This window comes from Daldinia vernicosa (genome assembly GCF_022497035.1).
Source record: "Daldinia vernicosa strain CBS 139.73 unplaced genomic scaffold F5Y00scaffold_2, whole genome shotgun sequence".
NCBI lineage: Eukaryota > Fungi > Ascomycota > Sordariomycetes > Xylariales > Hypoxylaceae > Daldinia > Daldinia vernicosa.
In genome coordinates this window covers 883,823-907,151 of record NW_025953918.1, presented here as the reverse complement: position 1 = coordinate 907,151, position 23,329 = coordinate 883,823, and the positions used below count along the sequence as shown (strand labels likewise).

Genomic DNA, 23,329 nt, shown 5'->3' with positions numbered 1-23,329 from the left:
CGTTGATAGGTTCATTCGTGAGGGAGAGAACTCGCTGTAACCCACGCTACACGTTAGCGTCCGCTGGAGATAATCAGGATCCATAGGCTATAGGAGCTAAGGTAGCTAGCTATAGCAGCTGTAAATCAGGGGCCGTTTCCATCTCATCCCGCATCTTAACCGATTGTTTTATTTCCCTTTCCGACAGTATTGGCTTTTAACAGTCCGGAGTAATTCCAGACTGTGCTCGGAGCTGAATTGATCCAAAACATGATAATTGTCACGCTAAAGACCAGGATGGAAAGGGTAGACAATAAAGTCAATGATATAATGACCTATAAAGTCTCAAAGAGAAGAAGAAAAGGAAAAGAAATCCAAGAGCTTATTAACCATTTATTAGCAGCGTTAGCTCATAGATCTGGACTGTGTAGTTACGTAATAACATAGTTTAGCACACTGTACAAAAGGAATACAAGGTACAATACAGCATACCTAAAGCGGGGAAAGGTAGGGGTAAAAGGTAAGGGGAGAGTGCCAAGATTAAGTAAACTTTCACTTATCTATTGGTAACTAATTATTTATTTGAAGTTCTTATCGTACAACTTACTCATTCTCAAGAAAGCATATGCAACATATCTCGTGCCTTGTCGCCGAAGTGGTTGAGATATGATTGAGATACCATATCAATTAACTAACTCCTCGGGACTACCCTTATGGTACGTTAGGTGATCTATCCGAATGCCAAATGGAAATCTTCCAATCTTCCACGCATTCAGCCAACGTACGACTTAATCCGGCTCGGGTCCGGCAACATATATACAACGGCCCAATGAGAATAGAGAAATTCCCCACGTTGTGAGGCGCATCCACGAGCTGACTCTTTATTATGGTACCTGCCATGGCACTATGCAAGTCAGGTACTGCACTTTAATTAATAAAAGTTGAGCTTGTTGGAGCTCTATCCAATCATATTTTGCCGATTACTCTCAGCTCTTCTTTCCTTCGTATTCGATCTGCAACTGCAAGCATGTCGGTATTCGGTATACTTTATAAGTGATGTCAGATCTACCTAAGTGCCTTGGGTAAATATAATGGACAGTTAGTTCTTCAAGGGAGCATTTCCCCATTCCATCCAGGCGGACGGTAAGGAACACGATCAGATATCGCCATTCATCATGGTTTATAGTATTCGTTATCTCTTCCTCGTTGGTGCCGCTTCGGCCGCCTTCACCGGTAATCTAAACTACTTTTCTCCCTCAAGGCGTCATACATCGCTTGGCGTATCAATCAGTAAAGTGGCTAAACGGACCGAGGCGAACTCACATTGGGATCCGAGCCAGTTGAATTTTACTCACAGCGTTGCTTCTGGCGACCCATATGACGATAGCGTCATTCTCTGGACTAGGGCCGCGCCATCTAGTGATAATGACAGGAGCAATATAACCGTGTCAGGCTACGTCTCCCTTTACGATCACTCGACTGAGCAATTCGTGGCAAAGAGCAACAAGCCGGTCTGTGTAGATTGGAAAATAAGCGGTACTTCAACATTCGAAGACATCGTAGACTCTGGGAGGGCATATACCAGTTCCGATATCGACTATACAGTCAAGGTAAGATTATACCCAAGCGCACCTTGAGTAATAAGTTAATAGTCGTTATAGGTTGAAGCCAAAAAATTGAAGTCTTCCACAACTTATTGTAAGTAGCGATACGGCTCAGCCAAGCAGGCGAGAGCATTGAGTTGGAACTTCACTGACTTGGCTGGCGTTAGACTACCAATTCAACGTGTGCAACTCAAATAATACCTCTCCTGTTGGTCGCACTAAGACAATCCCTTCTGCGAATGACGAGGTACTGGAGCCAGTGAGACTTGCCGTATATTCTTGCAGCAACTATCGTGAGTTTCAGCTTGGCTGGTTTCTATCGTCACTTTAGTAGTTAATTTCCATTGTGCAGCATTTGGTTTCTTCAACGCATACGGTAATACGGTCAGGAAAGACTCCGTCGATTATGTAGTCCACCTAGGCGATTATATATACGAGTACGCTAATGGCGAGTATGGCTGGGGCAATGCCTACGATCGAATCCCGCTTCCGAATAAGGAGATATTCACGTGCGTAACACTGAAAACACTGAAAGGACTCTACCTTGTGACTGGGTTGACGTACGTGTAGTCTTTACGATTATCGAAAACGCATCGCCACCTACAGAACTGATCTTGACCTGCTCGAAAATCACCAGAGCTTCCCTTGGATACCTGTCTGGGACGACCATGGTACGTTCGCCATATTGGGACGCGTGATCTTCAGAGCTAACTATAGCCGCGAACAGAGGTGGCTGATAACAGTTGGAAAGACGGTTCCGCCCATTTGAACAATACTGAAGAATCGTTCGTAATGGACGGTGGTGTATCAGTCGATCAACGAAAGATGAATGCTGTTCGTGCCTATTTTGAGTGGAGTGAGTTTGTGTAAAGGTCGCACGATGAATGTCTAACGCTAACTATGTCGTTCCAAAGTGCCTATTCGACAAGTCGACATGGATGACAATCTACGAATCTGGCGCAATTTTAAGTTTGGAAACTTATTAGACCTTGTCATGCTTGACACTCGACAGTACGATCGGAGCATTACTGATTTATATTGGAATACCGAATATCTCGGCGACATACATAACGATGCTAGCCGATCCCTTATGGGTTCTCGACAAGAAGCGTGGTTTTATCGTACTCTACGTGAAAGTTCCACTCGAGGTGCTACGTGGCGTATAATTGGTAACCAGATCATTTTCAGCCGAATGAACGAAAGCCTGGCTACTAGTGATGACTTGCCTTTCAATTATGACCAATGGGATGGGTATCAAGCGAACCGCAATCGCACGTTCAAAACCTTATATGAGAACAACATAGGAAACAATGTGTTCCTAGCCGGAGATTCGCATGCGTCCTGGGTTTCTGATCTCGTTTGGCTCGACGAACACCCGTACGACCCGGTTACTGGATCTGGATCTATGGGGGTCGAGTTTGCTGGTTCAGCTGTTAGCTCTCCGTCCCCGATAGGACAGAACGTGACAGTAGAGGCTGCTATTGCTCTTTCGGAGTGGCTCACAACTGCAAACGAAGAGCTACAATGGCAGGATCTATACTACCGTGGGTACTACGAGCTGTCTATCAGCCACGAGAAAGTAGATGCCGCCTTCTTCGGCGTCCCAACGACCACTCGCCGTAACGGATATGAGATTCCTTTGGCAAATTTTACAGTTCTTGCCGGTGAGAACCGGCTACATCGAACTGACGGATCTCCTGCCGTTGGGGATGTAGAAGCTGGTAGCTTGAAAGGTGGCACGGTCAAGAGATCAAATTTGACACACGACACAGAAACCGGCGAATGGTTCATATACACTGGTCCCTAATACTTTCGCAGGGGAGAGGAACTGGGAGTGTTAATGAGGAATAAAGTCTAACGCTTTCCAAGCCACGTAATTATATAAAATATACTTCATTATTAGGTCAATGCACCATGTACCATATGATGATTATGATATGTTTAAAGACCGCTCCTAAGATACTAAGGTTCCTACTAGTACAAGTTGACACAGAAGTAAGTGTTATACTTTCGTTCTAAGTTTCCAACAGGTCAGTGCTGCTGTCGGTTAGCTATCACCCTGTCTTTGCGTGAGGATACAACACCCATAATTGTTCGTATCTTCATATGCTCAATAACAGATGTCCCTGATAAAAACTCGGTACTCCCGAGGTTGCGAATCCGAATGACATTAATTCTATAGGCCTTATAGACTTGAAGATCTAAAAACGTGTAATCGGGTATGCCCCCTTTGACGATGGCGAGGGTATCTACATAGTCGTTGTGGCGTCATAGCGCAATGCAACGCTATGATTCGACAGCTTTGACAAGAGGTGAAGCGTTGGTTTTATAGTTTGAAACTAAACGATGGCTTCAAGATGTGCAGTGATATGCTAGGTAATTGAGAAGGGCTCGGGGTTTATATAAAGGTGGCTAGAATTGGCTTGTTGCCTATCCTCTGGACCATTGCACTCCCTTCACCTTTACAGTGCTTTCACCTTTACACTCTCTTCACCTTTGCACCCCCTTCACCTATCTTTGAATAACACCAGCACTCGTTTCCACACAGGAACAATAATCACTGCTTCATTATATCTTCATATATGCCAGTCGTTCTTCAACCAGAGACGTCACAGGTGGACGGTCCTCTTCAGCTTTCACCTACCTCGTTGCTGGGCGGAGTAGCCCTCGCTAGAACTCTGGACGCGATTGACGAACACTTCTTATTCGTACAGCAAAACTTCTTGTTCATGCGCCCACACGGGCCTTTTAACCAATATAACAAGAACTTTGAGTACTGTAAGAGGTTACGCTATGAGCTACGCGCCCGGGTATCACCTGAGATTGAGGTGCTCTTCGATCATCAATCCAGTCACTCGAACAAGGAACGAGTCTGGAAGGAAATTTACAATCGCGTCCCCTTGGAATGATGGAGGGTTCCTCGCGTTCGAAATAGGTGAACAGCAGACGCCTTCGGACTGGTCCGACGAGGAAATGGTAAATGCCGACAATATGGCCTCACCAATAGACATTTTACGGGCTAGTATACAGGCTAGGAGACAGGCTAGGAGACAGGCTAGGAGACTAGCCAGCCATTCCAAAGAGAGCTTCTATGATCCTCCTCGTGGATGGGTTGATCGCATTCCGGCCCGCAGTGACAATCGTCCACCACCCCGTCACGCACGTCGGTTCAATGTCGATTCGATTATCTCTACCCAAGGCCAAGCGAATAGAGTCGATGAAAGCAACCCGTCTCCGTGGAGGCTAGGTACGTCAAGGACGTGCGTCCTTGCCTGATCCGGCAGATGACGTCTTCGGACCCCAGCCGCGAACATGCCCGGTGTGTAACATCATATTTAAAGCCAACACCTTCATTTCCGACGTGCGCTTCAACGTAAGGCGCGGCGCATGGCCCGAACACTTGCTCCGGGACTATCCGCCTCTGGTACTCGACATTATGCTCAAAGAATGAGCTTTAAGAGAGCCCGAATTTGACGCTGAGCGAAGACGAGGCTACCATCCCGATCCAAATCAAATATACTGGAAACCTGCAGTTCTTCCTCGGGAAACTAGGGCTGAGGCCCTTGCTGAGGCCATCCTGTATTTCATAAGTTACCGCGTGAGAGATGCTGGGCTAGAGCCAACAGTAAAGGATGCCGCGGCGTATTCACAGCTCGACATCATGTTGGATGACAACATCATACGCGAGTATGTGATAGATGATAGTGGTACAGATGATAGCACGTCACCTGTTTCCGATGGGACTATCGACGCCCCGAGACACATGCGGCCATGGGAAGAGTCGTATATATAATCGTATATACCTCATAAGTATATGCTGGTGGCTCCGAGGCCAACTCCGAGGGAATTCGGAAAAGGAGTAACTATTGTTATCTCGTTCTTATTGATTGAATTTACTTTGGGGGAAAAGGTTTATTAAAAGTTATAGTGAGGTATGGTTTCACGAAGTACATAATTGTTGAGACCAGGCGTTGACTTTTTCACTAATTGCGTTAGGCTTATTTTAGCATTGTGGAGAAGTCCCTGAATCCCCTGAATGGTTCAGGTGTTGTCCCTCCCCCCTGGCGATCATTTACAGTACTTCGTACCCCTCCATCTTCTCTCTATCCCTTCCCACCTCCACTCCCACTCCCACTCCCACTCCCTACCTCTCTCCATTCTCCAATCTCCATTCTCCACCGATATAAAAAGGGAAAACAAAAAACATACTTTCTGACCGTCTCTTTCCTATCACTTAACAAAACCCTGTGCAATATTTATAACAATGACGGAAACAATCTACAAAGCCAGCACCACCGCCCCGGTGAACATTGCTGTGGTCAAATATTGGGGAAAGCGGGATCCTAAATTGAATCTTCCTACTAATTCCTCCCTGTCTGTTACCCTGTCACAAGCAGATCTACGAACCCTCACAACTGCTACATGCTCCGCCACCTATCAAGGTCAGGAAGATTCCCTTATCCTCAATGGCGAACCGTCCGACATCAAGGGAGCTCGCACGCAAGCTTGTCTACGAGAGCTACGTGCCCGAAGAGCTGCTCTCGAGGCTGAGAACCCATCTCTGCCCAAGCTGTCCACGATGCCCCTCCGCATAGTCTCCGAGAATAACTTCCCGACGGCCGCCGGTCTGGCTTCGTCGGCTGCTGGATTCGCCGCCCTAGTTCGTGCCATTGCAGATCTATATGAATTACCAAGCTCTCCGACCGAGCTCTCTCTAATCGCCCGTCAAGGTAGCGGTTCAGCTTGCCGCAGTCTGTTTGGTGGATACGTGGCTTGGAGGGCTGGCGAGCAAGACGATGGTCTAGACTCCAAGGCGGTGGAGGTTGCACCCGCGTCGCACTGGCCGAGCATGAGAGCCCTCGTTCTAGTCGTTTCCGCCGCTAAGAAGGGGGTTAGTTCGACGTCAGGCATGCAGCAGACTGTTGCTACGTCCGATCTATTCAAAGGGCGCATTGCGAACGTGGTTCCAGCCCATATGGCTGCCATGGAGGCCGCCATTAGGGACAGGGACTTTGCTAAGTTCGCGGAGGTGACTATGAAGGATTCCAACTCTTTCCACGCGTGCTGTGCGGATACCTACCCACCTATCTACTACATGAACGACGTGTCCAGGGCTGCAGTCAGAGCCGTGCAAGCAATCAATTCCGCCGCAGGCAAGACAGTGGCCGCCTATACGTTCGACGCCGGCCCGAATGCCGTGGTGTACTATCTAGAGGAGGATAGCGCCCCTGTGGTAGGAACGTTCTACAACCTGCTACAAAGTACGGATGGCTGGAAGGGTGATGCTGGATCGTACAGCTCGGCGGCTACGCAGCTGGATGAGACTACGGCAAGTCTGCTTAAAGAAGGCGTAAGCAGGATCATAATGACCGGCGTGGGCGAAGGACCGATAAAGACCGACCAACATTTAGTATAATTCACTAATACCACATCAACAATACCCCTAAATACGAAATACCCAAGTTTCAAGCTTAATTTCTCGGGATTCGTGGTGAGCATTTATCATCAGCTTTGAGTAGCGGCACATTGGCTACATCAGCATATAGAGCGGTTGCAGCAGATACAAGATGACGGAAGCGATCTTAGATTTGAGGCATAGAATTCTTTAATACTACTGAGAAATATATTGGTAACTTAAAGATCTACCTACTCACCTAAGGTAGCTAATATACGCATGTGATATGTCAATTTATGTAGACGACCCTGAATCTCTCAACCCGGTTTTCAATCGGTAGATTCCGATTTGGCAGGTGAGAGTCTCCACAAAAAAGTTTCGATGCGACCGAAATCCGAGAATTTCTGATAATCTTCACTAAAGAATCTCACTAACTTCCTGGCTTCTCTACACTAATTTCCTCTTAATTATACGAATACTATACACGAATATATTATACTATACAGTCAATTGTAACGCCGTAACGAGGCTCCAAGTTACAACCACAATGTCAGACCAATCGCAATCCGAATGTCCGGTCGACCATAAAAGTAGAGAGGCATGGCTTCAACAAGCCCGAGCCGCCGGCGCCACGGAGGGAGGACCATCCATACCGTCGCAATCCCTACCGCCAGATCACCCCTCCATTCCGAGTACCGCTTCGACAGAGAACATAGAAAGCTGTCCCGTAGACCACAAGGCGCGCGAAGCCTGGCTGCAACAAGCCGCCCGAGCAGCTCCCCCACCTCATCCGCCCTCCCAACACCAACAACCACCGGCAACCTCGACCCCGACCTCGTCCTCATGGACATCCTACCTCCCACGCATACCATTCTTCTCCTCTCCCTCTTCCTCGCCCACACACCCCCAACAAGCCATATTGCCACCAAACCACCCCTCCCTAGACACATCCCGAGAAATCTCCACGATACCCCGGTCCTCGAAACCCCTCCTCGACCACACCGAGACCGCGCGCCCTGCCAACACAGAGCAGGAGACCGGCGCGGACGCCGCGTCGGGGAACTGGGTGTATCCCTCGGAGCGCATGTTCTTCGAGGCCATGAAGCGCAAGGGCCACGACCCGCGCGCCGCGGACATGCGCGCCGTCGTGCCCATCCACAACGCCGTCAACGAGCGCGCGTGGGCCGAGATCAAGGCTTGGGAGGAGCCGTACGTGAGGGGCTCTACGTACGTTATACATACCTACCTACCTATCTGACATCTAACATCTCTACATAACTTGAGGATTATACCATGCATGCATGCTGATTATTTATCGATGAGGAATATAGCTGCGGCGGTCCACGGCTACACTCTTTCTCCGGTCTGAGCACCCAGATGTCCCCTCGAGCCCGCATAAATACCCTGTTAGGCTACCAGGCCCCCTTCGATCGACACGACTGGGTTGTGGATAGATGCGGCAAGGAGATCGAGTATATCATCGATTTCTACGCTGGGCGGAATAGCAAGACTAGCGATGGGAGGCTGTCTTTTTATCTAGATGTGCGGCCCAAATTAAACTCCTGGGAAGGTGTCAAGATGCGGGCTATGCGAGCTGCTGGCCTGGCATAGAGGGAAAGGTTAGTAGTGGTACCTGTATGGATACTAATGTATTATAAGACACGAGTGAAGAATCAGTATATACCTAGGTATGGTAGCATGGTGTCCAGGTTGGTTATAGAAAGGATCGCCGTTCATATACTGTCGCACAATATATAAGGCGTAATTGCTCGTGAGCGATTACGGCGTCGTTTTTTAGCTTCGACATATACAATATTCACATGCACTATACCATATTGGTTGAAGGCTCCATTTGAGTATATGCTTCCTACTTGTAATAAGTACTTGAGCCTAAAAAGCAATGCATATTGGGGGTATCATCCGGTTTCCATCCGATCGTCCTTAAAACTTCCAAAACCCCATTATCAAAGAAAAGGAAATCCGATACTCAGCCCTCCTTCCATAACGCCTCTACTAAGCCGACTTATCCTCATCGCCCATAACGATCCGGACAGAAGGGCCTGTCTCCATGGCATTTGTCTCGAGGTCCCAACCAGCAGTCTTAAGGCTCTTCCAGAATACGCTGTCCGCCGGCCAATGTGATCCCGTGTAAGCCTCGACCCATGCTTGTAAAGCAGCCATCGTAGGGGTACCCTGCTTCAAGAAGATCTTTTGACCTGTGGGCTGCTGAACAATAACATAGCCCCGGTTTCGATACTTCTGATTCTTGAAGTGACTAATCTCGCGAAGCCGGGGGAATGTTGTGGCAAATGTGATACGCGGACTGACCCACGTAAGAATTCGCTCTTTTGCTGCCACTTGGTCGGGACGGAGGATGGCACCACGAGGACTGGATACCTCCTCCAGTATGATCGTGAGTCGCTGTTTGTTCAGAGTGCGCATCTGTACAGAGCGAACAGCCTGGTAGTTGGTCCAGAGGTGGACACCAATAAGGACAATCATCGAAACCACCACAGCTATCTTTCCGTGCACAAGATGAACGAACAAGCTACCGACTAGCATGCCTAGGAGTGAGATCACGGTCTCTTGACTTCCATCCTTAGCATTAAGCTCGGCAAGATTCCCATTCTTGGCGAAGTGAGCGCTAAGAGAAGCTTTAGCGGCACCACCCGAAATTCCGCAGAGCGCGCGAAGGATACCAGCCCCACAGAGTGCAAGGATCCTGGGATATACGGGTAGAGCTGGAGAGAGTATATCAAGGAACAAAGCTGAATCATTGACGATATCAGCTAGGAAGCGGTAGTATTTGCACTCTGGCTCTATAGCTCGACCATGACGGTGCGCGAATAAGATTGTGGCAAGTCGGCCAGTTGACTCCTGCAGCACAGTAAGAAGGACAGCTGCGGTTGCCGAAGAGGTGGAATCTCCAACGCCGAAACCCTGGAGCACGGCTCGGGATGAGAGGAGGCCAGCAATTGTGCTGGAAAAAGCCTGAAGGGAGTCCTGCAGCAAAATATTAATAAATACCTAGACATGCAAGTGAAGACATACAAGTGAAGACACGCATGGGTTGCGCAATCAGGAAACAAGAAAACGTACGTAAATCTGGTAAGTAGTGTAGTCAGGCGTCACGGTATGGGGGTAACCGGCCGGGAGAAAGACGTCTAGCACATCTTTACCGATGCTTTTCAAGGTCTTCTTTGGAATGATGGGGTTGCTAGCCTCGTCATAGGTGCAGATGACCTCTGATTCATCTAAGGCTTTGATGATCTTAGGAGGCGCCATTGTGTTAAGAGTTGCAGCGCGTCGCAATGTGTTGCAAGAGAAGAAAGCGGAAGGTTTATGGCGGTTCGTGTAAAAAGAAGTTGTTTGAGTTTGGAGAAAAACATTAGCTAGAAGCACCGATGGAAATAATCTATATACCCCGCGAAATCACCCCGCGATTGCCCTGTAGTTACCTAACCTATCCCACGCGACCAACTGTAAGACACCAGCTAGGAAAGCGCTACCAGGGAGTTTGCTTCTGTACCTGCGTCAGGTACCTTCATAAGGTTCCATGTTACCTAGTGGGGGTTGAGCCTCAGCGTCATAGTGCCGATCATAGGGCTAAGTACCCAAGTACCTAATCCACACCAACAAATTCTATATAGGTACATAGGTACATATGTCTAAGGTACACACCACGAATCATTCATCAAGTCTTATATATTTTATTAGTACTGCCACAATTTTTTCAACGAATCAGATGCTTAGAATCGCCCCGCAGTTTGCGACTTTTCCCTTTGCCATTCTATCGCATATCGTCTGAAACATATGCGAATAGTGTCAAAAGGTCATGCAAAACGAGCTCTATTTAATGATACCAATTATTAAAACTTTTACATACTATTGAAATAGATCAATTGTTTTTACAAAAAATTCATCGGACGTGCGCTGAGGTGTGGCTAGCCAATCAGAGGCCAGACTAGCTGTGGCGTCAGTTTTGCGCATTATCCCCCCCTTCTCCCCCGTCCGCGGTTGAGCGGACGGGCAACGCAGCTAGTCGACATACATTTAATAAAAATATATGCAAATCATGTTAAGTTTACCACAGTGCTACCTTGGGTTAAGTATGCACTTCCCATGAAGTAATACTTCTTTAAATCCTGGATGAACTAAAATGTTGGAATCATCCCCTTAAAAGTAGTCCTTCGGTAATCCTTCTCTAGATGTTATATAAATCATATCATGTACAAATTCAAGGCTGCTGTACGCCTTCAGAAAAATAATTGCAGCATGTGTAACAACACGCCCGTTATTTGTAAATAGAGGCTCAACTAAAGAGTTAAGGAACAGACTGGCCTGTCCATTATTAATATAAATAAGTAGTCTTCCTACGACAATAAAAAGTTTATCTAGCCAAACAAACAGCTCAGTAAGTTTTAGTATCAACTACTCATTTGCAATGGCAGACTCCAACAATCAGAACTCTATGTTGCTCAAACTACCTACCGAGATCAGGCTAATGATTTACGGATTGGTGCTCCAGAAAGATAGGCCTATTGTGTTATGTAGCAGAGGGGAAAGATTAAGAATTGATCCCGACATGGATAGTAAAATATCCAATTTCACAAGGGAAGATTTGTATTGGCCCGACGAAGAAATGAAACACAAGCTATCAAGAGCGATTAGAAAAATACCAGCCCCAGGCCCAGAAAACGAAATTCTGCATACTTCTCTACTTGAAGTGTGTAAGCAAATCAATAAGGAAGCAACCCCGTTGCTTTATACCCGCAACATGATAGTCATCAGTCGTAATTGCCCAGGTGATAATCCCCATTGGCCAGAAGATTTTGAAACTTATCGTCGTCTAAGAAGGTTAACCATTTGGGTTAACCCAGACAACATGGTCAACCGCTCCTTTTGGCTGCATGCGCACCATCTGATAGTTCTTTCAAGAGCTTTCCTCAGGCGAGTTACTGTGCTCTTCCAAGAAGATGTATACGACATCGATAGGGATAAATATGAGGAAGCCCTTTGGTACTTTGACCACTATATTCCTTCGTTTGGCATGGATGGTGATCATCGTTCAATAGATGTCGGCTTCTATCCATCATTGCAAGATGCGTTCCACGACCTCGCAAGTTCTTACAAATAGAAGAGCCTAGCAGTACATCCACTTTTTTAGATTTTAGAATGACAGTACCTAGGCCAATATGAACTGCATATGGCAGAGGGACTTTTGCATATGCCCATTTTGGCGTACTAAGACTTAAAAACAAAAAAACAAACAAAAAACAAAAAACAAAAAACAAAAAAAGAAAAAACAGAAAAACACACAAAAAAAGGGGAGAGGAGAGAACAAAAAGACTGTAAAAACCCACACCCCGTCAGATAATTACGGGAGTCATTTGTAGCTACCTAGGTAGTTAGTTAACATAACCTTTTGGTTTGCAGATATGATAGCCATTGGAACCCAACAATGGCAGAATGCCCTGCATTATCAAAAGGTTATATTTAATAATACATCATTACCTTTTAACCTTGCCTTTCCCAAAACTTAGCCCTTTCATAATAGAAGATAGAAATACTCATTAATGAGTTAATTGTTTTAGGTATGCAGTAGGTAAAGAAACTGAACCGTGACAGTCGGTTTAGATTAATTGCATAAGTTATATCCAATAAAGTCTATGGTTGATACCCTTGTCCATGCAACAAAATAAAATCTCCCTGGGTTAAAAAGGGAAGCGGCTTTTGTAGGTTAAGTTAAACATTTATCTTATCCAATAACTTCAGTGTTCTACACCGTCAACCTTATTCCTTTGTTTTTCTAATTATAGGTTGTTAAGTAGTTAGGAAGTTGAATAATTGCCTGTATCAATATAACTAGAAGATGTATCAGTATATGGTTCAATCACCGGGTAAGACTGAAACTAGACCGTATAGCAGTCATGAAGTCTTTTAACATTCACATCAGACCATCAGACCACAAAGCATAATTTAGCACAGACAATCTATGGGATTTAATCTGGTGGGGGTTAATATTGGGTTTAGCCCGGACTAGTTGAAGCGCCAGTCAGTATCCGCATTAGAATTAGAATTAGATAGCTCGGTGGCTGTTTCTAGACCAGTCTTCTCCAACTCTCGCTTAAATACTTGGCGATCATTCCCAGTAGTGTACCTTTTATCTTATTTCTACCTAGTTTTCAGTCAAGGAGACAGAGATACAACATTAGTCCATTAAAATCACTTATAAGTATAATGTCTGGCAAGGAGAACTGGAAAGACTTGTCCAACTGGAGGACCCGGGACCCAGCCGCGTCAACAGCCAAAAGCTCCCCCCAGTCTCGTAATCCCCGTCAGAACCTACTAGGAGCGTCGTCCTGGAGAACTAGAGATGTCACTAGCAATGCAGGACCCCAGAGTCCACAGCAAGAGCCGCGCAATAGCTGGACCCCGAAAAGTCGTCCATTCGACCGCGAGCGGACAATAGACAAACGACAGGTAGACGAAGAAAGTGCAGCAAAAGCCATTGCCGAAGGCCGACGCATCTATATCGGAAACCTAAACTACCAGGCAAAGCCCGACAACATCGAGGATCTGCTCAAAACAAATGACCTAAAGAGTTTTGAGGCGATTCACATCTCTATCGACCCCTTCACAGGGCGTAATCCAAGCTACTGCTTTGTTGAGTTCTCAGACCGCGAGTCAGCAGATCTGGCCATGTCTACGTTAAACGGCAAGCTACTACTTGGTAGAGAGGTTAAGTGCCGTCCATGCATACCAAAGGGCGGCGCATCTGGCGGGAGACAGGGCGAGGGCTCCAGACGCTGGGGCAACTGGAAAGGGGAGAATACTACTACAGATGAAGGAGGTGAAGCATCCTTAGGCCAGGATATTCAACAAGGAGAAAAGGAAGGCTTGCCATCTTCATTTTCCAGGTATGATAAAGACTTCAGCAAGCAACGGTTGTACGTCGGTGGTCTACCACGAATGCACGATCAAGCAATGAACTCCGCAGAAATCAGAGAGTTATTCAAAGAGTTTCAAGTGTAAGTCCACCGTTTCAGAGCTCAGTTGTTCATTAACTAGAAGGCAATCGCATTAAACTATCTTAAATACAGAGAAGCAATAAGCAAAAGGGTCACCGCCCACGAGTCGGTCCGTGCCAAGCCTGGCCATCACGATTTCTGCTTCGTTGATTTTGCGACGCCAGAGCAGGCTCAAGCGGCGATAGATGCCATCAACGGTACATCTTTTTGTGGTGGACGACTGAAAGTATCCTTTGCTAGCGCCCGCTCTCGCAAGTGGCAGGAGAGGGAAAGTATTGACGTCAAAGGATAACGAATGAGCTAGCCAAGTAAAAAATCGAAATATCAACGCCAACTGATGGCTCTGCAAAAAGAGATCGAAAGAAAACAAAAAAGCTCGTAGCTTTTCACGGCATTAAATGACCACCCCTCATCACTTTGCTTTTTTTTTTTTTTTTTTTCTTCCAATTATCCCCCCTTTTTCCAACTTTTTTTTTTCTCTTTTCTCTTTTTTTCATCCTCCCCCTATCACTACCTCCTCCTTCACACTGCTTCCCCTTCATACTGCTTCCCCTTCATACTGCTTCCCCTTCTTCTGGCCCGTTCTTCATTACTTCCTCTGTTGAAGAGGTAGATACCAGATCCTCCCAGCTATTAGTAGGTGTCAAGTGGTTGCTATGGTTGCTATGGTTGCTATGATTGATATGATTGTCGTCATCATTACCAGTGCTGTCCTTTCGGTCAGTAGTCGTGGTTCACTTTGCCGTTTTCTTCGTGGCTTTGCTTGCCGCCTTGGTAGCTTCTTTCTTCCTCTTGTCAACCAGCATTTCTAGTTTGACTATATACTGGTTCCACTGATCGTCGCAGTGCGTCCACGCGCGGATTCTACCTTTTTTGACTGTCTGGGACGTCTTTTCCCCATACATCGTGTCCTTGCCAATGTACTGGTTCAATCCACCAGCAAGCTTGGCGATGTCCAAAGGGGAAGGAATGGAACGCACCCTTTGAAGTGTGGCTTCCACATCTATATGTCTCTCTTTTAAAACACCCTTGAAGAAATTGATGATGCTTTGCTCACCATGGCGGTCCTTTGGTAAGACGTAGAAAGATTCCCAAGAGGATTCGGGGGTCCTACCAGGATAGTTCAGTTCAAGTTCCACATCTCTGGAATCAGACCAGCGGATTCCTGTCACATGGCTGTACCACCACGTCAACAGCCCGTCCAAGTTATACTTGGGTTCCTCGCGACGTAAAACTCCCATCGAGTCCACAGACTGGCCTTTGCGTCGGGTACGGGATGAAACTCGGTTAGACATGATCTGATGCAAATCTTGTGCGATACGGTTTTCACCTGTGAAGTCTACCGGTGCAGCGATAATAGCCGCCTCGATTGCCGTTTGGTTTTCCATGTCTTTAAACCACTGAGGACGAAGGTCTATCTCTTCGTAGCTTTCGCCTTCTTGCGCTTTTGCTTTTAGTGCTTTGGCCTTTAGCGCAAAAGCCTTTTTACGTTCGTCCACTACAGCATATCAAGGTTAGAAAAATTCACTAGATTTAGGACAAGCTAAGAGTTTGCCATCAAGAAAAGCTGATTGTTAGGGAAATTGTTTTGGGGGTTAATAAACTGATGTAGGTTTGGTAGATAGGGGAGAGAGGGGGTAATTGGAATGAATGGAAAAAGTAGACTGGCTGGGTAGAGAAAATGGAGATCTCACTTACGACCATGAACGATGGTAGAAAGGATGTTCTTGGCTACGAAAGATTGTGTTAAGTCGGGATGATCAAGGGCCTTTTTCAACTGGAACTCTTCTCCATCGGAGGCAAGGCGCATGAAGATATCAAAGCCATTCATGTTGATAAAAGCTGGTGTTCCATAAGAAAAATAAGCCGCCAGTTTATCCCATCCATATGCCTGGTTAACCATGTCGCCATACTGGTCCTGCTGAAGAATAAGAGATAATTCTCTAAGATCCTTACATTGAGTCAAAAGTGTTAGGATATGGGTAATTTCGGCAGCCCGATTGCGAGTCCGTTGGTAATTCGGGGTCCTGGGATGTAACTCTGCACCCCAACTTTCGACTGGAAGATTTGGGCGTGTTCCAGGTATAAGGCGAATGGTACGGATCAGTGCCAGGCGTTTCGGGAGAATAGCCGCTAAGAAGGCGTGCAAATCCGGGGCATAGTAGAATTCAAAACTGTTAACGCGATAGAAGACGGGAGTCTTTTCTAGCTCTTGGTAGATTGAGCGGCAGGTGCGACTAAGTGGACCAACTACTAGAGATTTACCCTCCTCCAGCCTTAAGACACTCCTATTGGGGAACTGGTCAAGAGGTGGATCCCATACGAACTTATTCGAGCGAGCAGTAACCTGCCTGGGTCGGACAGGCTTGTTGACGGCTACGGCAAATTCGTAGATCATGAGACGAATCTTCAAAAGAGATGTTAGTTCAACAGTGCCAACATATATTGGGCTTGAAAAAAAAACAATACACATACCTCCAAGGGAAGACTAAGAAAAGGAGATTTATGATTCTGTTGGGTGATGTGGGCGAAAGGATGGCTCGGATCGCCAATATCGACGAGGCTGCTGCTTGACGCGGCCATGGTGTTTTACTTCGCACCGACGAGTGATGTAAAGTGATATCAACGAAGCATGCAACTAGAAGTAGAAATACTCTCGTCGTATACGCCGAGAGGAAAGAAACAGCAGGCAACGTAGGAAATATCAAGTGCCGGTCGGCAGAGTGGGAATCGGCGACGCGAAATGGTGAAAGGGATGTGGTTTAGAGATTGACTTATCCGTAGTTCGCGTCAACTTTGTTAACGAAAGCCGTCCTGAAAGGGAAAGCTTGGGGACGAACAAGAAAGTTGGCGGTGCCAGTAGCTTGACGAAGTGAATCCTGGTGTGAAAGGAAAAGGTTTAGAATTCGATGTGCGGTGGTGGGAGCGTGGATATTTATGTAGGAAAACCGGTGGGAGGAAAACCGCAAGGCAACGAACCGAGCAACGAACGGGGCAACCGCGAAACGCAACCCGGAAGGAAGTTGCGGGGTGTGTATATACCTTAGGTACCTACGTATGTTCCTTAGGTATGTTCCTTAGGTATGTTTTTTAGGTATGTTTTTTAGGTATGTTTGCCAAGTAGCACTTTCCCTCACGAGCGCCGGTAAGGTACGAGATAAGACGCAGATGTACCCAAGTGCCAGTGCAGGTGTAGCTACAAACTCTAGAGTACCTGGGTTATGTTTCATACAGGCGCCTAACCAACTTATTTACAACTGTGACTCACATTTCTTCACATTAAAGATGTAAGAGCACATCGAAGAGGCAAGAGTAGGTACGTTACGCTCTTGTTCTCAAAGGGAAACCGATGTTTTCTATTAGGGGCGTAGAAAGAGGCCTACACTAGGCTCCCTTATTAGAGTCATAAAAGGGGGCAGCGTAGGTATCTATTTAGCAGTAGTTAAGGTGTGGCTAAAACACAGAAGTAGTTGTAATCTAGGTACCTATCACACGTTTAAAAATAAGCTATTGACGTCCTACTAAGTCAAAGTCCAGCATTCAGGTAGTTATAGGTATGTATTATAAACTAATAATAATGGCTACGTTTGTTTACTATTCGAAGTGGGAATTATTCATTTCTACGTGAGACGGCCAGAGACCTCTCATAATCCATCTCTTATATGTTCCCCATGACCACCTTGGTTTCCGTATCGGCTTACTAGCAGCCCCTTTCTTCATTTTTTTATAATGGCAAGGTCGTATGGCACCACTTAACTTACCTATGCGAATCGTACGGCTGTCCCACACCCATTCGCATAAGCATCCGGTACACATTCCTTTAATATATTCTTTCTCCTGCATATTGCTAGATCTAACACGGCGATTATTAGAATAGGCGTGCCCACACTCGTAGACTTGGACTATATCCTGGCCTTTTTCGTCTTTGGCGGCAGTTACAACCTTTACCCCCTTCAAAGTTGCAATATTTTCAGATGAGAGATGTGTACAAGTGAGCTGGTAACGGAATTCGCATATAAAGCATTGCTGTGCTGATCCTGTCGCTGTCTGCTCGTCCTTCAGTTGAAAATATAGGAGTGCTCTCGGGCTCCATTCACCACCATCTAAGGCCATGTTTTCAAGTCTTAACAATAGTCTGTTCCAATGTTTCACATGTCATAGGATTTGAACTTAGGGGCGAATAATCAATTATCAAGGAAATTGTTCATTGTTATTTATGTTTCTTACAAAAAAGTAAACAATATGTATTCAACCATGTAGGTACAGCTCCAGTCAGCTGTAATTCTTTTGTCTCTTTCTTTTTGTCTCTTTCTTCCTCGCAGGCTATTGTGATACGACAAAGTGGTATCGAAAAAGAAGACAATGTACCTAGATTGACGTTAGTTTCTGTGTTGTATGTAGTCAGTAGGTATCAAATTAGCATTATTTCCAAAGATCACGAGACCCTGTCTATATCAGTGATATCGTTTTACCAATAGCTTATCTCTACCCCAATGCTACATACCTAAGAAGGCAATAGGTAGGTATTGCTTACCGATCCTACCTAGGTATCTATACGCTCAGCTACCCCTGACTTTCCACAATGGGAGTCACCTTAACGCATTTCTCTGCTTCACTAACCTACCTAGGTTCCCTTCTCATCCGGAACATATCTCGGCACCGATACCAACAAAAAGGCAGAAGCAGATGCTAAAGGTGAAATCAAAATGACCCGGCGTGCAGTTCAACCTCAGCCTGAGGCTCTACCAAAGCGCGTCTTCTCTACAGGATTCGGCATCGCTATACGGACCAGAAGTGAAGATGACAATGTATTCCCTTCTAACGACGCCACAGAGCGAGTCTTCACCATCATCACCACAGGTCTACTAATCCCCGGCGATGGACAGCCTCTCAAAGACGCGGCCCTAGTAATTGAAAATAAACTCATCGCATGGGTCGGCCCGCAATCAGACCTACCACCAATATTCACCGAAGGGCCGTCTAAATCGTACTCTGTACCGTACCTGATGCCCGGCCTCTGGGACTGCCACGCGCACTTTGGCGGGGAGAGCGAGGAGGAGAAAAACGATTACCTACCCATCATCAGCGAGCATCCGGCCGCAGCCGGCGCGCGCCTCGCCAGAGGGTGCTGGGAGGCGTTGCAGCGGGGGTATACCTCGCTGCGCGACCTAGCGGGGTACGGATGCGAAGTGGCGCGCGCCATCGAGGACGGGACGATCGTGGGACCGAACGTGTACAGCGCGGGCGCGTGTCTGAGCCAGACGGCTGGGCACGGGGACGTGTTTGCGCTGCCGGCAGGGGACGTGCTTCTGAATCTTGGCGTGTCGAGCGTGTCTGCGGGGCAGTTCGGGGCCGGCACGTCGATCATAGCGGACGGCGTGGATGAGTGTCGAAGAGCTGTGCGTCTGCAGATCCGGCGTGGAGCGCGGGTTATCAAGGTGATGGCGTCGGGGGGTGTGATGTCGCGAGATGATGACCCATTGTGCGCGCAGTTCAGTCGTGAGGAGCTGCGGACTATTGTCGAGGAGGCGGCGCGGCAGAACCGTGTTGTGGCCGCTCATGTTCACGGGAAGCCGGGTATCTTGGCAGCAGTCAATTCGGGTGTTGCATCTGTAGAACATGTGTCGTTTGCCGATGAAGAGTGTATTGACCTGATTAAGGAGAAAGGCACCGTGTATGTTGCTACACGTACCATTGTTGAATTGTTGCTGCAATCAGGTGGAAAGGGTTTATCACGGCAGCAATGGGAGAAGGCACAACTATGTGGTAAGAATAGCTTTATTGCCTATAAGTTGGCTGTCAAGGCGGGTGTGCCAATTGCTTTAGGGACTGATACGGCGCCGGGGTTCAATATGGCCATGGAATTGGACTATGCTGTGCAAGCCGGCTTAAGCAATTTAGAGGCGATCAAGGCCGCGACGGCCAACGGTCCATTGACCGTGAAGGGACAGGCTCCCAAGACGGGCCAGTTAAAGATTGGGTACGAGGCCGATATTCTTGGCTTATTGAAAAACCCGGTCGATGACGTGAAGGTATTGCAAGAAAAGGCGACGATCGGGTGGGTATGGAAGGGTGGGAAGATTTATAAAGGCCCGGGCGTAGGTCCTTGGGGAGAAGAACCGTAGCCTCTATCTTGGCATTTGATCGTGAGTTCATAGTCTATCGTCCATAGTGTACCTAGTTGCCTACTTTGTACAAGTACATAAATACTTCAACACCAACTCATACATCAATAATCAGTTTCTCTTCTCCTCTGGATTCCCTCCACCTATTAGTCGATTCGATCAGAGTATGACATCCCTTCAACAGGAACGACCATTTCGTCGCAAAGCCCTCGGTAACTTCCCAGCCCGTTTCTGACCATGGCTCTCCCCATACTATCAACCCCCTAGCTTCCACCTCGTCAAACCCTTCGTACAGCCCACCAGCCATGTCTACGCAGAGGTCTTCTTCATCATACCTGCCGTGGTTCAATATCAGATTATCTCGCATACGACCCCACGGAACAATATCTATCCAGAAATCATGCGCCACACGCTTCTGGACCTGAGTCGATTCAAAGTTAGAGGGTATGGTCTCAGGAGGAGGAAATAAGTTTTTTATATTGAGAGCTACGCCGCATTCGAGAGGCATCCGCTCGAGAACTGATATGATAGACATGTTGGTAATGAGCGCTCGAAGAACGTTGTATTGGATTAATACAATGAGCCGGTGGTCTGCCGAGATAGGAAAGGCAAAATCTGGGATGGTGATTCCAACCCGGTTGTGGCTATCGAGGTACGGGATCATGGGTGGGATCGCTTTCCATTTAGGGCTCGGCAGATCGCACCTTGTGCCATGCGTGAGGTCTTGTTGTTGGCTAAGATTATAACATGGGCGATCTGGTATCCCGTACACTTCGTTTAAAGCATTCAGCTGTGTATGAAACTCCTCCCAATAAGTGAAGGGCTTGAGCCGTGTATAGAGATGGGACGACACGCGTGGATCGGCTTTTAAGAGATTTATGATCTCTTGCGCCAGGGGACTATCTACATCTGGCTCAGACGGGTTCGCTTGTTCATGGGACTCATGCTGGTCGCCAACTGCTCGCTGAGCAGCCCTCTTTCGGCCTAAGCATGACAATTATAAGCGATTTTGAATTAACATGGGGTGTATAGCGACCTACGCCAAGCTCTTTGATGCAGTCGATTCTGTCGCTTCCTCCTTTCAGCTGCATTAGCCAATCCGGTCCAGTTATCATCTTCTACACGCGCCTAGAAACCTATCAGCTTCGTATTTCCCTTTTACATTTACGAATATCGAAAGGGCCTTCATCCTTGGAAGCAGGGGGCCCTAACCTCGCGTAACTGTACCATCGATGACACGTTAAAAGCCATTCTGCGATATTTGATATTGTCGTGTCGCAGGTTTTGCGAATTGGATCGAAAGGTTGAAATCCCCGATCGCGGCTAGGCCTTAAGGTCGAGACTTTTTAATGCACTCTGCTTATTGGGGACCGGCGGATGGTTGAACACGGAAACTTAAAGGAACGGCCTCGGCACCAAGGGACCGTCCGAACGGAAAACAATTGGCCCTCTTCTTTCTATTTTAGGCGTCTTAGCCCCGGGGCCGTTGCTTTAGCGCTGCAGGGCCGCAGTCCTGGGAAAAGACTAGGCCGTTTTTAGAATAGCGCATCTGCCATCTGCTTATCCTGCATATACCCCTGCTCGGTTTAGAGTATACAATTCTATGTTACAGATGGAGATATCGACAGTTTTCGACCTTGATCTATCAGCCGAACCGTATAGGCAGGCAGTCACAGAACTACAAATTGCTTTTGGTAGCGGTATATTAGTTTGCACGCTTAGGTACCATTTACAATCTGAAGTTTATAGTATATAAAAGCATCGCCTTCGCAGGAAGGAGTCTTCAGTTCTATCTAGCTATCCATAAGCTACTTCACTACTAGTTCAATGATTCTAACGCAGTATATCAACGCGGGAATAAAATATCGTCCTAATATCTCTACGGCCATCTATATTCGTAAATAGGAAGGTTTGAACGCCATAGAATCCCAAACACCATTAACCAATATGCCTGCGATATCTGGGTTCGTGAACTTCAACCCAGACAAGGATATCCCGTCTCTTCAGGGTAGAGTTATCTTCGTCACAGGAGGTATGTTATTACCGTCCTTGTTTTTACCTCGAAACCCTGTATTAGCTGACTATTCGAAGGTACTGCTGGTCTTGGGCGAGCTTCAGTTAAAGCCCTTGCAAAACATGACCCTACCCATATTTACTTCACCGGCCGCAATGCACAAGCTGGCGAAGCGCTCGTCGAGGAGATAAAGAAGACGAATCCGTCCGTGGGAATGTCATTCTTAAAGATGGATATGACCTCACTGTCTTCAGTCAAGAAGGCTTGCGCTCAGTTTACTCACGACCGCCTCGATATTCTTATGTTAGCCATATTTTTTGTTTCTTCTCCAAATGTTGTATAGCAAAGGGAGACCAATTCTGAACTGATAATAAATAGGTGCAATGCCGGTATCATGGATAAACCACCGGCCCTAAGCGAGGATGGCTTCGAGATACACTTCGCAGTCAACCATCTAGCACATGGCATGATCATTCAACAACTCCTACCTATCTTACGGAGGACCGCAGACTTGCCTGGCTCCGACGTGAGAGTTGTCGTCCTTACATCCGCTGGCTGGAAAGGACATCCGAAAAATGGTATAGACTTTGCTACTATTCGTACTAAGCAAGAAGACTTGACTTTGTTGGGATTCAATCTTCGCTACGGGTAAGTTACGCCTTTCGATGATCAGCGACCGAACATGAAGTATATCTTGTCCGAATAAAATATATTATATTGGGTTATCCAGCTATAAGGACTAATTGGAGTGTATTCCTACAGACAAAGCAAGATTGCAAATATAATCTACGCAGCTGAGATCGCGCGACGGTACCCTAATATTAAGGCTGTGTCCATCCACCCAGGTGTTGTCACCACAGATCTAGTAAATAGCTTACCACCGATGAGAAAAGCTTTTGTGTACGGTGCAAACTGGATGCTAGGTGGTAGCGTAGTGGACGAGAGTATAGGTCGTCTAAACCAGCTCTGGGCAGCAGCAGGCGCGAAGAGAGATGAACTAGTGAATGGAGCATACTATAAGCCCGTCGGTGTACAAGGCAAACTGGATAAGACAGCGATGAGCGAGGAGTTAGGTCGTGAGCTGTGGTCGTGGACTGATGAAGTGTTGGCGAAGGTGGCGTAAATCATAATGGATTATAATATAATTTTCTATTCTATAACCTTTTACAAACTAGCACAAG

At 46.8% G+C, this 23,329-nt stretch overlaps 10 protein-coding genes across 10 annotated transcripts; 7 read left to right on the top strand and 3 right to left on the bottom strand.

Annotated features, from left to right (window-relative positions):
- The first annotated feature begins 567 nt into the window (after nucleotides 1-567).
- Nucleotides 568-3,464, top strand: F5Y00DRAFT_224008 (phosphodiesterase/alkaline phosphatase D precursor). Its single transcript, XM_048005942.1, has 7 exons — nucleotides 568-1,589; nucleotides 1,641-1,677; nucleotides 1,751-1,876; nucleotides 1,936-2,092; nucleotides 2,154-2,254; nucleotides 2,311-2,439; nucleotides 2,498-3,464. Exons 1-7 carry the CDS (start codon nucleotides 1,155-1,157, stop codon nucleotides 3,388-3,390), a joined length of 1,878 nt encoding a protein of 625 aa, XP_047869859.1. The 5' UTR covers nucleotides 568-1,154; the 3' UTR covers nucleotides 3,391-3,464.
- A 701-nt stretch (nucleotides 3,465-4,165) lies between these two features.
- On the top strand, nucleotides 4,166-5,376 carry F5Y00DRAFT_257229 (uncharacterized protein; the record flags this gene model as incomplete). Its single annotated transcript, XM_048010527.1, has 3 exons — nucleotides 4,166-4,361; nucleotides 4,435-4,830; nucleotides 5,117-5,376. 3 exons carry the CDS (start codon nucleotides 4,166-4,168, stop codon nucleotides 5,374-5,376), a joined length of 852 nt encoding a protein of 283 aa, XP_047869858.1.
- A 201-nt stretch (nucleotides 5,377-5,577) lies between these two features.
- On the top strand, nucleotides 5,578-7,224 carry F5Y00DRAFT_62843 (Diphosphomevalonate decarboxylase). Its single transcript, XM_048013921.1, has one exon. It carries the CDS (start codon nucleotides 5,848-5,850, stop codon nucleotides 6,997-6,999), a length of 1,152 nt encoding a protein of 383 aa, XP_047869857.1. The 5' UTR covers nucleotides 5,578-5,847; the 3' UTR covers nucleotides 7,000-7,224.
- Nucleotides 7,225-7,525: 301 nt separating this feature from the next.
- F5Y00DRAFT_257227 (cytochrome c and c1 heme-lyase) lies at nucleotides 7,526-8,589 on the top strand (the record flags this gene model as incomplete). Its single annotated transcript, XM_048010526.1, has 2 exons — nucleotides 7,526-8,205; nucleotides 8,310-8,589. The coding sequence occupies 2 exons, from the start codon at nucleotides 7,526-7,528 to the stop codon at nucleotides 8,587-8,589; spliced, it is 960 nt and encodes a 319-aa protein (XP_047869856.1).
- Nucleotides 8,590-8,821: 232 nt separating this feature from the next.
- On the bottom strand, nucleotides 8,822-10,662 carry F5Y00DRAFT_62834 (vitamin B6 photo-protection and homoeostasis-domain-containing protein). The gene is made up of 2 exons (XM_048013920.1): nucleotides 10,078-10,662; nucleotides 8,822-9,981 (listed from the first exon to the last, which is right to left on the bottom strand). The coding sequence occupies exons 1-2, from the start codon at nucleotides 10,261-10,263 to the stop codon at nucleotides 8,992-8,994; spliced, it is 1,176 nt and encodes a 391-aa protein (XP_047869855.1). The 5' UTR covers nucleotides 10,264-10,662; the 3' UTR covers nucleotides 8,822-8,991.
- A 2,449-nt stretch (nucleotides 10,663-13,111) lies between these two features.
- F5Y00DRAFT_224001 (RNA-binding domain-containing protein) lies at nucleotides 13,112-14,526 on the top strand. The gene is made up of 2 exons (XM_048005941.1): nucleotides 13,112-14,009; nucleotides 14,082-14,526. The coding sequence occupies exons 1-2, from the start codon at nucleotides 13,219-13,221 to the stop codon at nucleotides 14,299-14,301; spliced, it is 1,011 nt and encodes a 336-aa protein (XP_047869854.1). The 5' UTR covers nucleotides 13,112-13,218; the 3' UTR covers nucleotides 14,302-14,526.
- Nucleotides 14,527-14,743: 217 nt separating this feature from the next.
- On the bottom strand, nucleotides 14,744-16,592 carry F5Y00DRAFT_257224 (uncharacterized protein; the record flags this gene model as incomplete). Its single annotated transcript, XM_048010525.1, has 3 exons — nucleotides 14,744-15,507; nucleotides 15,708-16,416; nucleotides 16,485-16,592. The coding sequence occupies 3 exons, from the start codon at nucleotides 16,590-16,592 to the stop codon at nucleotides 14,744-14,746; spliced, it is 1,581 nt and encodes a 526-aa protein (XP_047869853.1).
- A 2,007-nt stretch (nucleotides 16,593-18,599) lies between these two features.
- On the top strand, nucleotides 18,600-20,136 carry F5Y00DRAFT_269268 (amidohydrolase; the record flags this gene model as incomplete). The annotated part of the gene is made up of 1 exon (XM_048012413.1): nucleotides 18,600-20,136. Exon 1 carries the CDS (start codon nucleotides 18,716-18,718, stop codon nucleotides 20,132-20,134), a length of 1,419 nt encoding a protein of 472 aa, XP_047869852.1. The 5' UTR covers nucleotides 18,600-18,715.
- Nucleotides 20,137-20,155: 19 nt separating this feature from the next.
- On the bottom strand, nucleotides 20,156-21,558 carry F5Y00DRAFT_223993 (uncharacterized protein). Its single transcript, XM_048005940.1, has 3 exons — nucleotides 21,347-21,558; nucleotides 21,175-21,262; nucleotides 20,156-21,118 (listed from the first exon to the last, which is right to left on the bottom strand). The coding sequence occupies exons 1-3, from the start codon at nucleotides 21,383-21,385 to the stop codon at nucleotides 20,232-20,234; spliced, it is 1,014 nt and encodes a 337-aa protein (XP_047869851.1). The 5' UTR covers nucleotides 21,386-21,558; the 3' UTR covers nucleotides 20,156-20,231.
- A 523-nt stretch (nucleotides 21,559-22,081) lies between these two features.
- Nucleotides 22,082-23,271, top strand: F5Y00DRAFT_250553 (oxidoreductase; the record flags this gene model as incomplete). The annotated part of the gene is made up of 4 exons (XM_048009743.1): nucleotides 22,082-22,166; nucleotides 22,226-22,451; nucleotides 22,527-22,796; nucleotides 22,911-23,271. 4 exons carry the CDS (start codon nucleotides 22,082-22,084, stop codon nucleotides 23,269-23,271), a joined length of 942 nt encoding a protein of 313 aa, XP_047869850.1.
- Nucleotides 23,272-23,329: the final 58 nt, after the last annotated feature.

Excerpts from the sequence above, each read along its gene's own strand:
- F5Y00DRAFT_224008 (XM_048005942.1), top strand. The coding sequence starts at position 1,155 with ATGGTTTATAGTATTCGTTATCTCTTCCTCGTTGGTGCCGCTTCGGCC. Across the intron at positions 1,678-1,750 it reads GAAGTCTTCCACAACTTATT|ACTACCAATTCAACGTGTGC; the intron begins GTAAGTAGCGAT and ends GGCTGGCGTTAG. Across the intron at positions 2,440-2,497 it reads TCGTGCCTATTTTGAGTGGA|TGCCTATTCGACAAGTCGAC; the intron begins GTGAGTTTGTGT and ends GTCGTTCCAAAG.
- F5Y00DRAFT_62843 (XM_048013921.1), top strand. The coding sequence starts at position 5,848 with ATGACGGAAACAATCTACAAAGCCAGCACCACCGCCCCGGTGAACATT.
- F5Y00DRAFT_62834 (XM_048013920.1), bottom strand. The coding sequence starts at position 10,263 with ATGGCGCCTCCTAAGATCATCAAAGCCTTAGATGAATCAGAGGTCATC. Across the intron at positions 9,982-10,077 it reads ACACTACTTACCAGATTTAC|GACTCCCTTCAGGCTTTTTC; the intron begins GTACGTTTTCTT and ends ATTTTGCTGCAG.
- F5Y00DRAFT_224001 (XM_048005941.1), top strand. The coding sequence starts at position 13,219 with ATGTCTGGCAAGGAGAACTGGAAAGACTTGTCCAACTGGAGGACCCGG. Across the intron at positions 14,010-14,081 it reads TTATTCAAAGAGTTTCAAGT|AGAAGCAATAAGCAAAAGGG; the intron begins GTAAGTCCACCG and ends TCTTAAATACAG.
- F5Y00DRAFT_223993 (XM_048005940.1), bottom strand. The coding sequence starts at position 21,385 with ATGGCTTTTAACGTGTCATCGATGGTACAGTTACGCGAG. Across the intron at positions 21,263-21,346 it reads CGATGGTACAGTTACGCGAG|GCGCGTGTAGAAGATGATAA; the intron begins GTTAGGGCCCCC and ends ATAGGTTTCTAG. Across the intron at positions 21,119-21,174 it reads ACTGCATCAAAGAGCTTGGC|GCCGAAAGAGGGCTGCTCAG; the intron begins GTAGGTCGCTAT and ends TGTCATGCTTAG.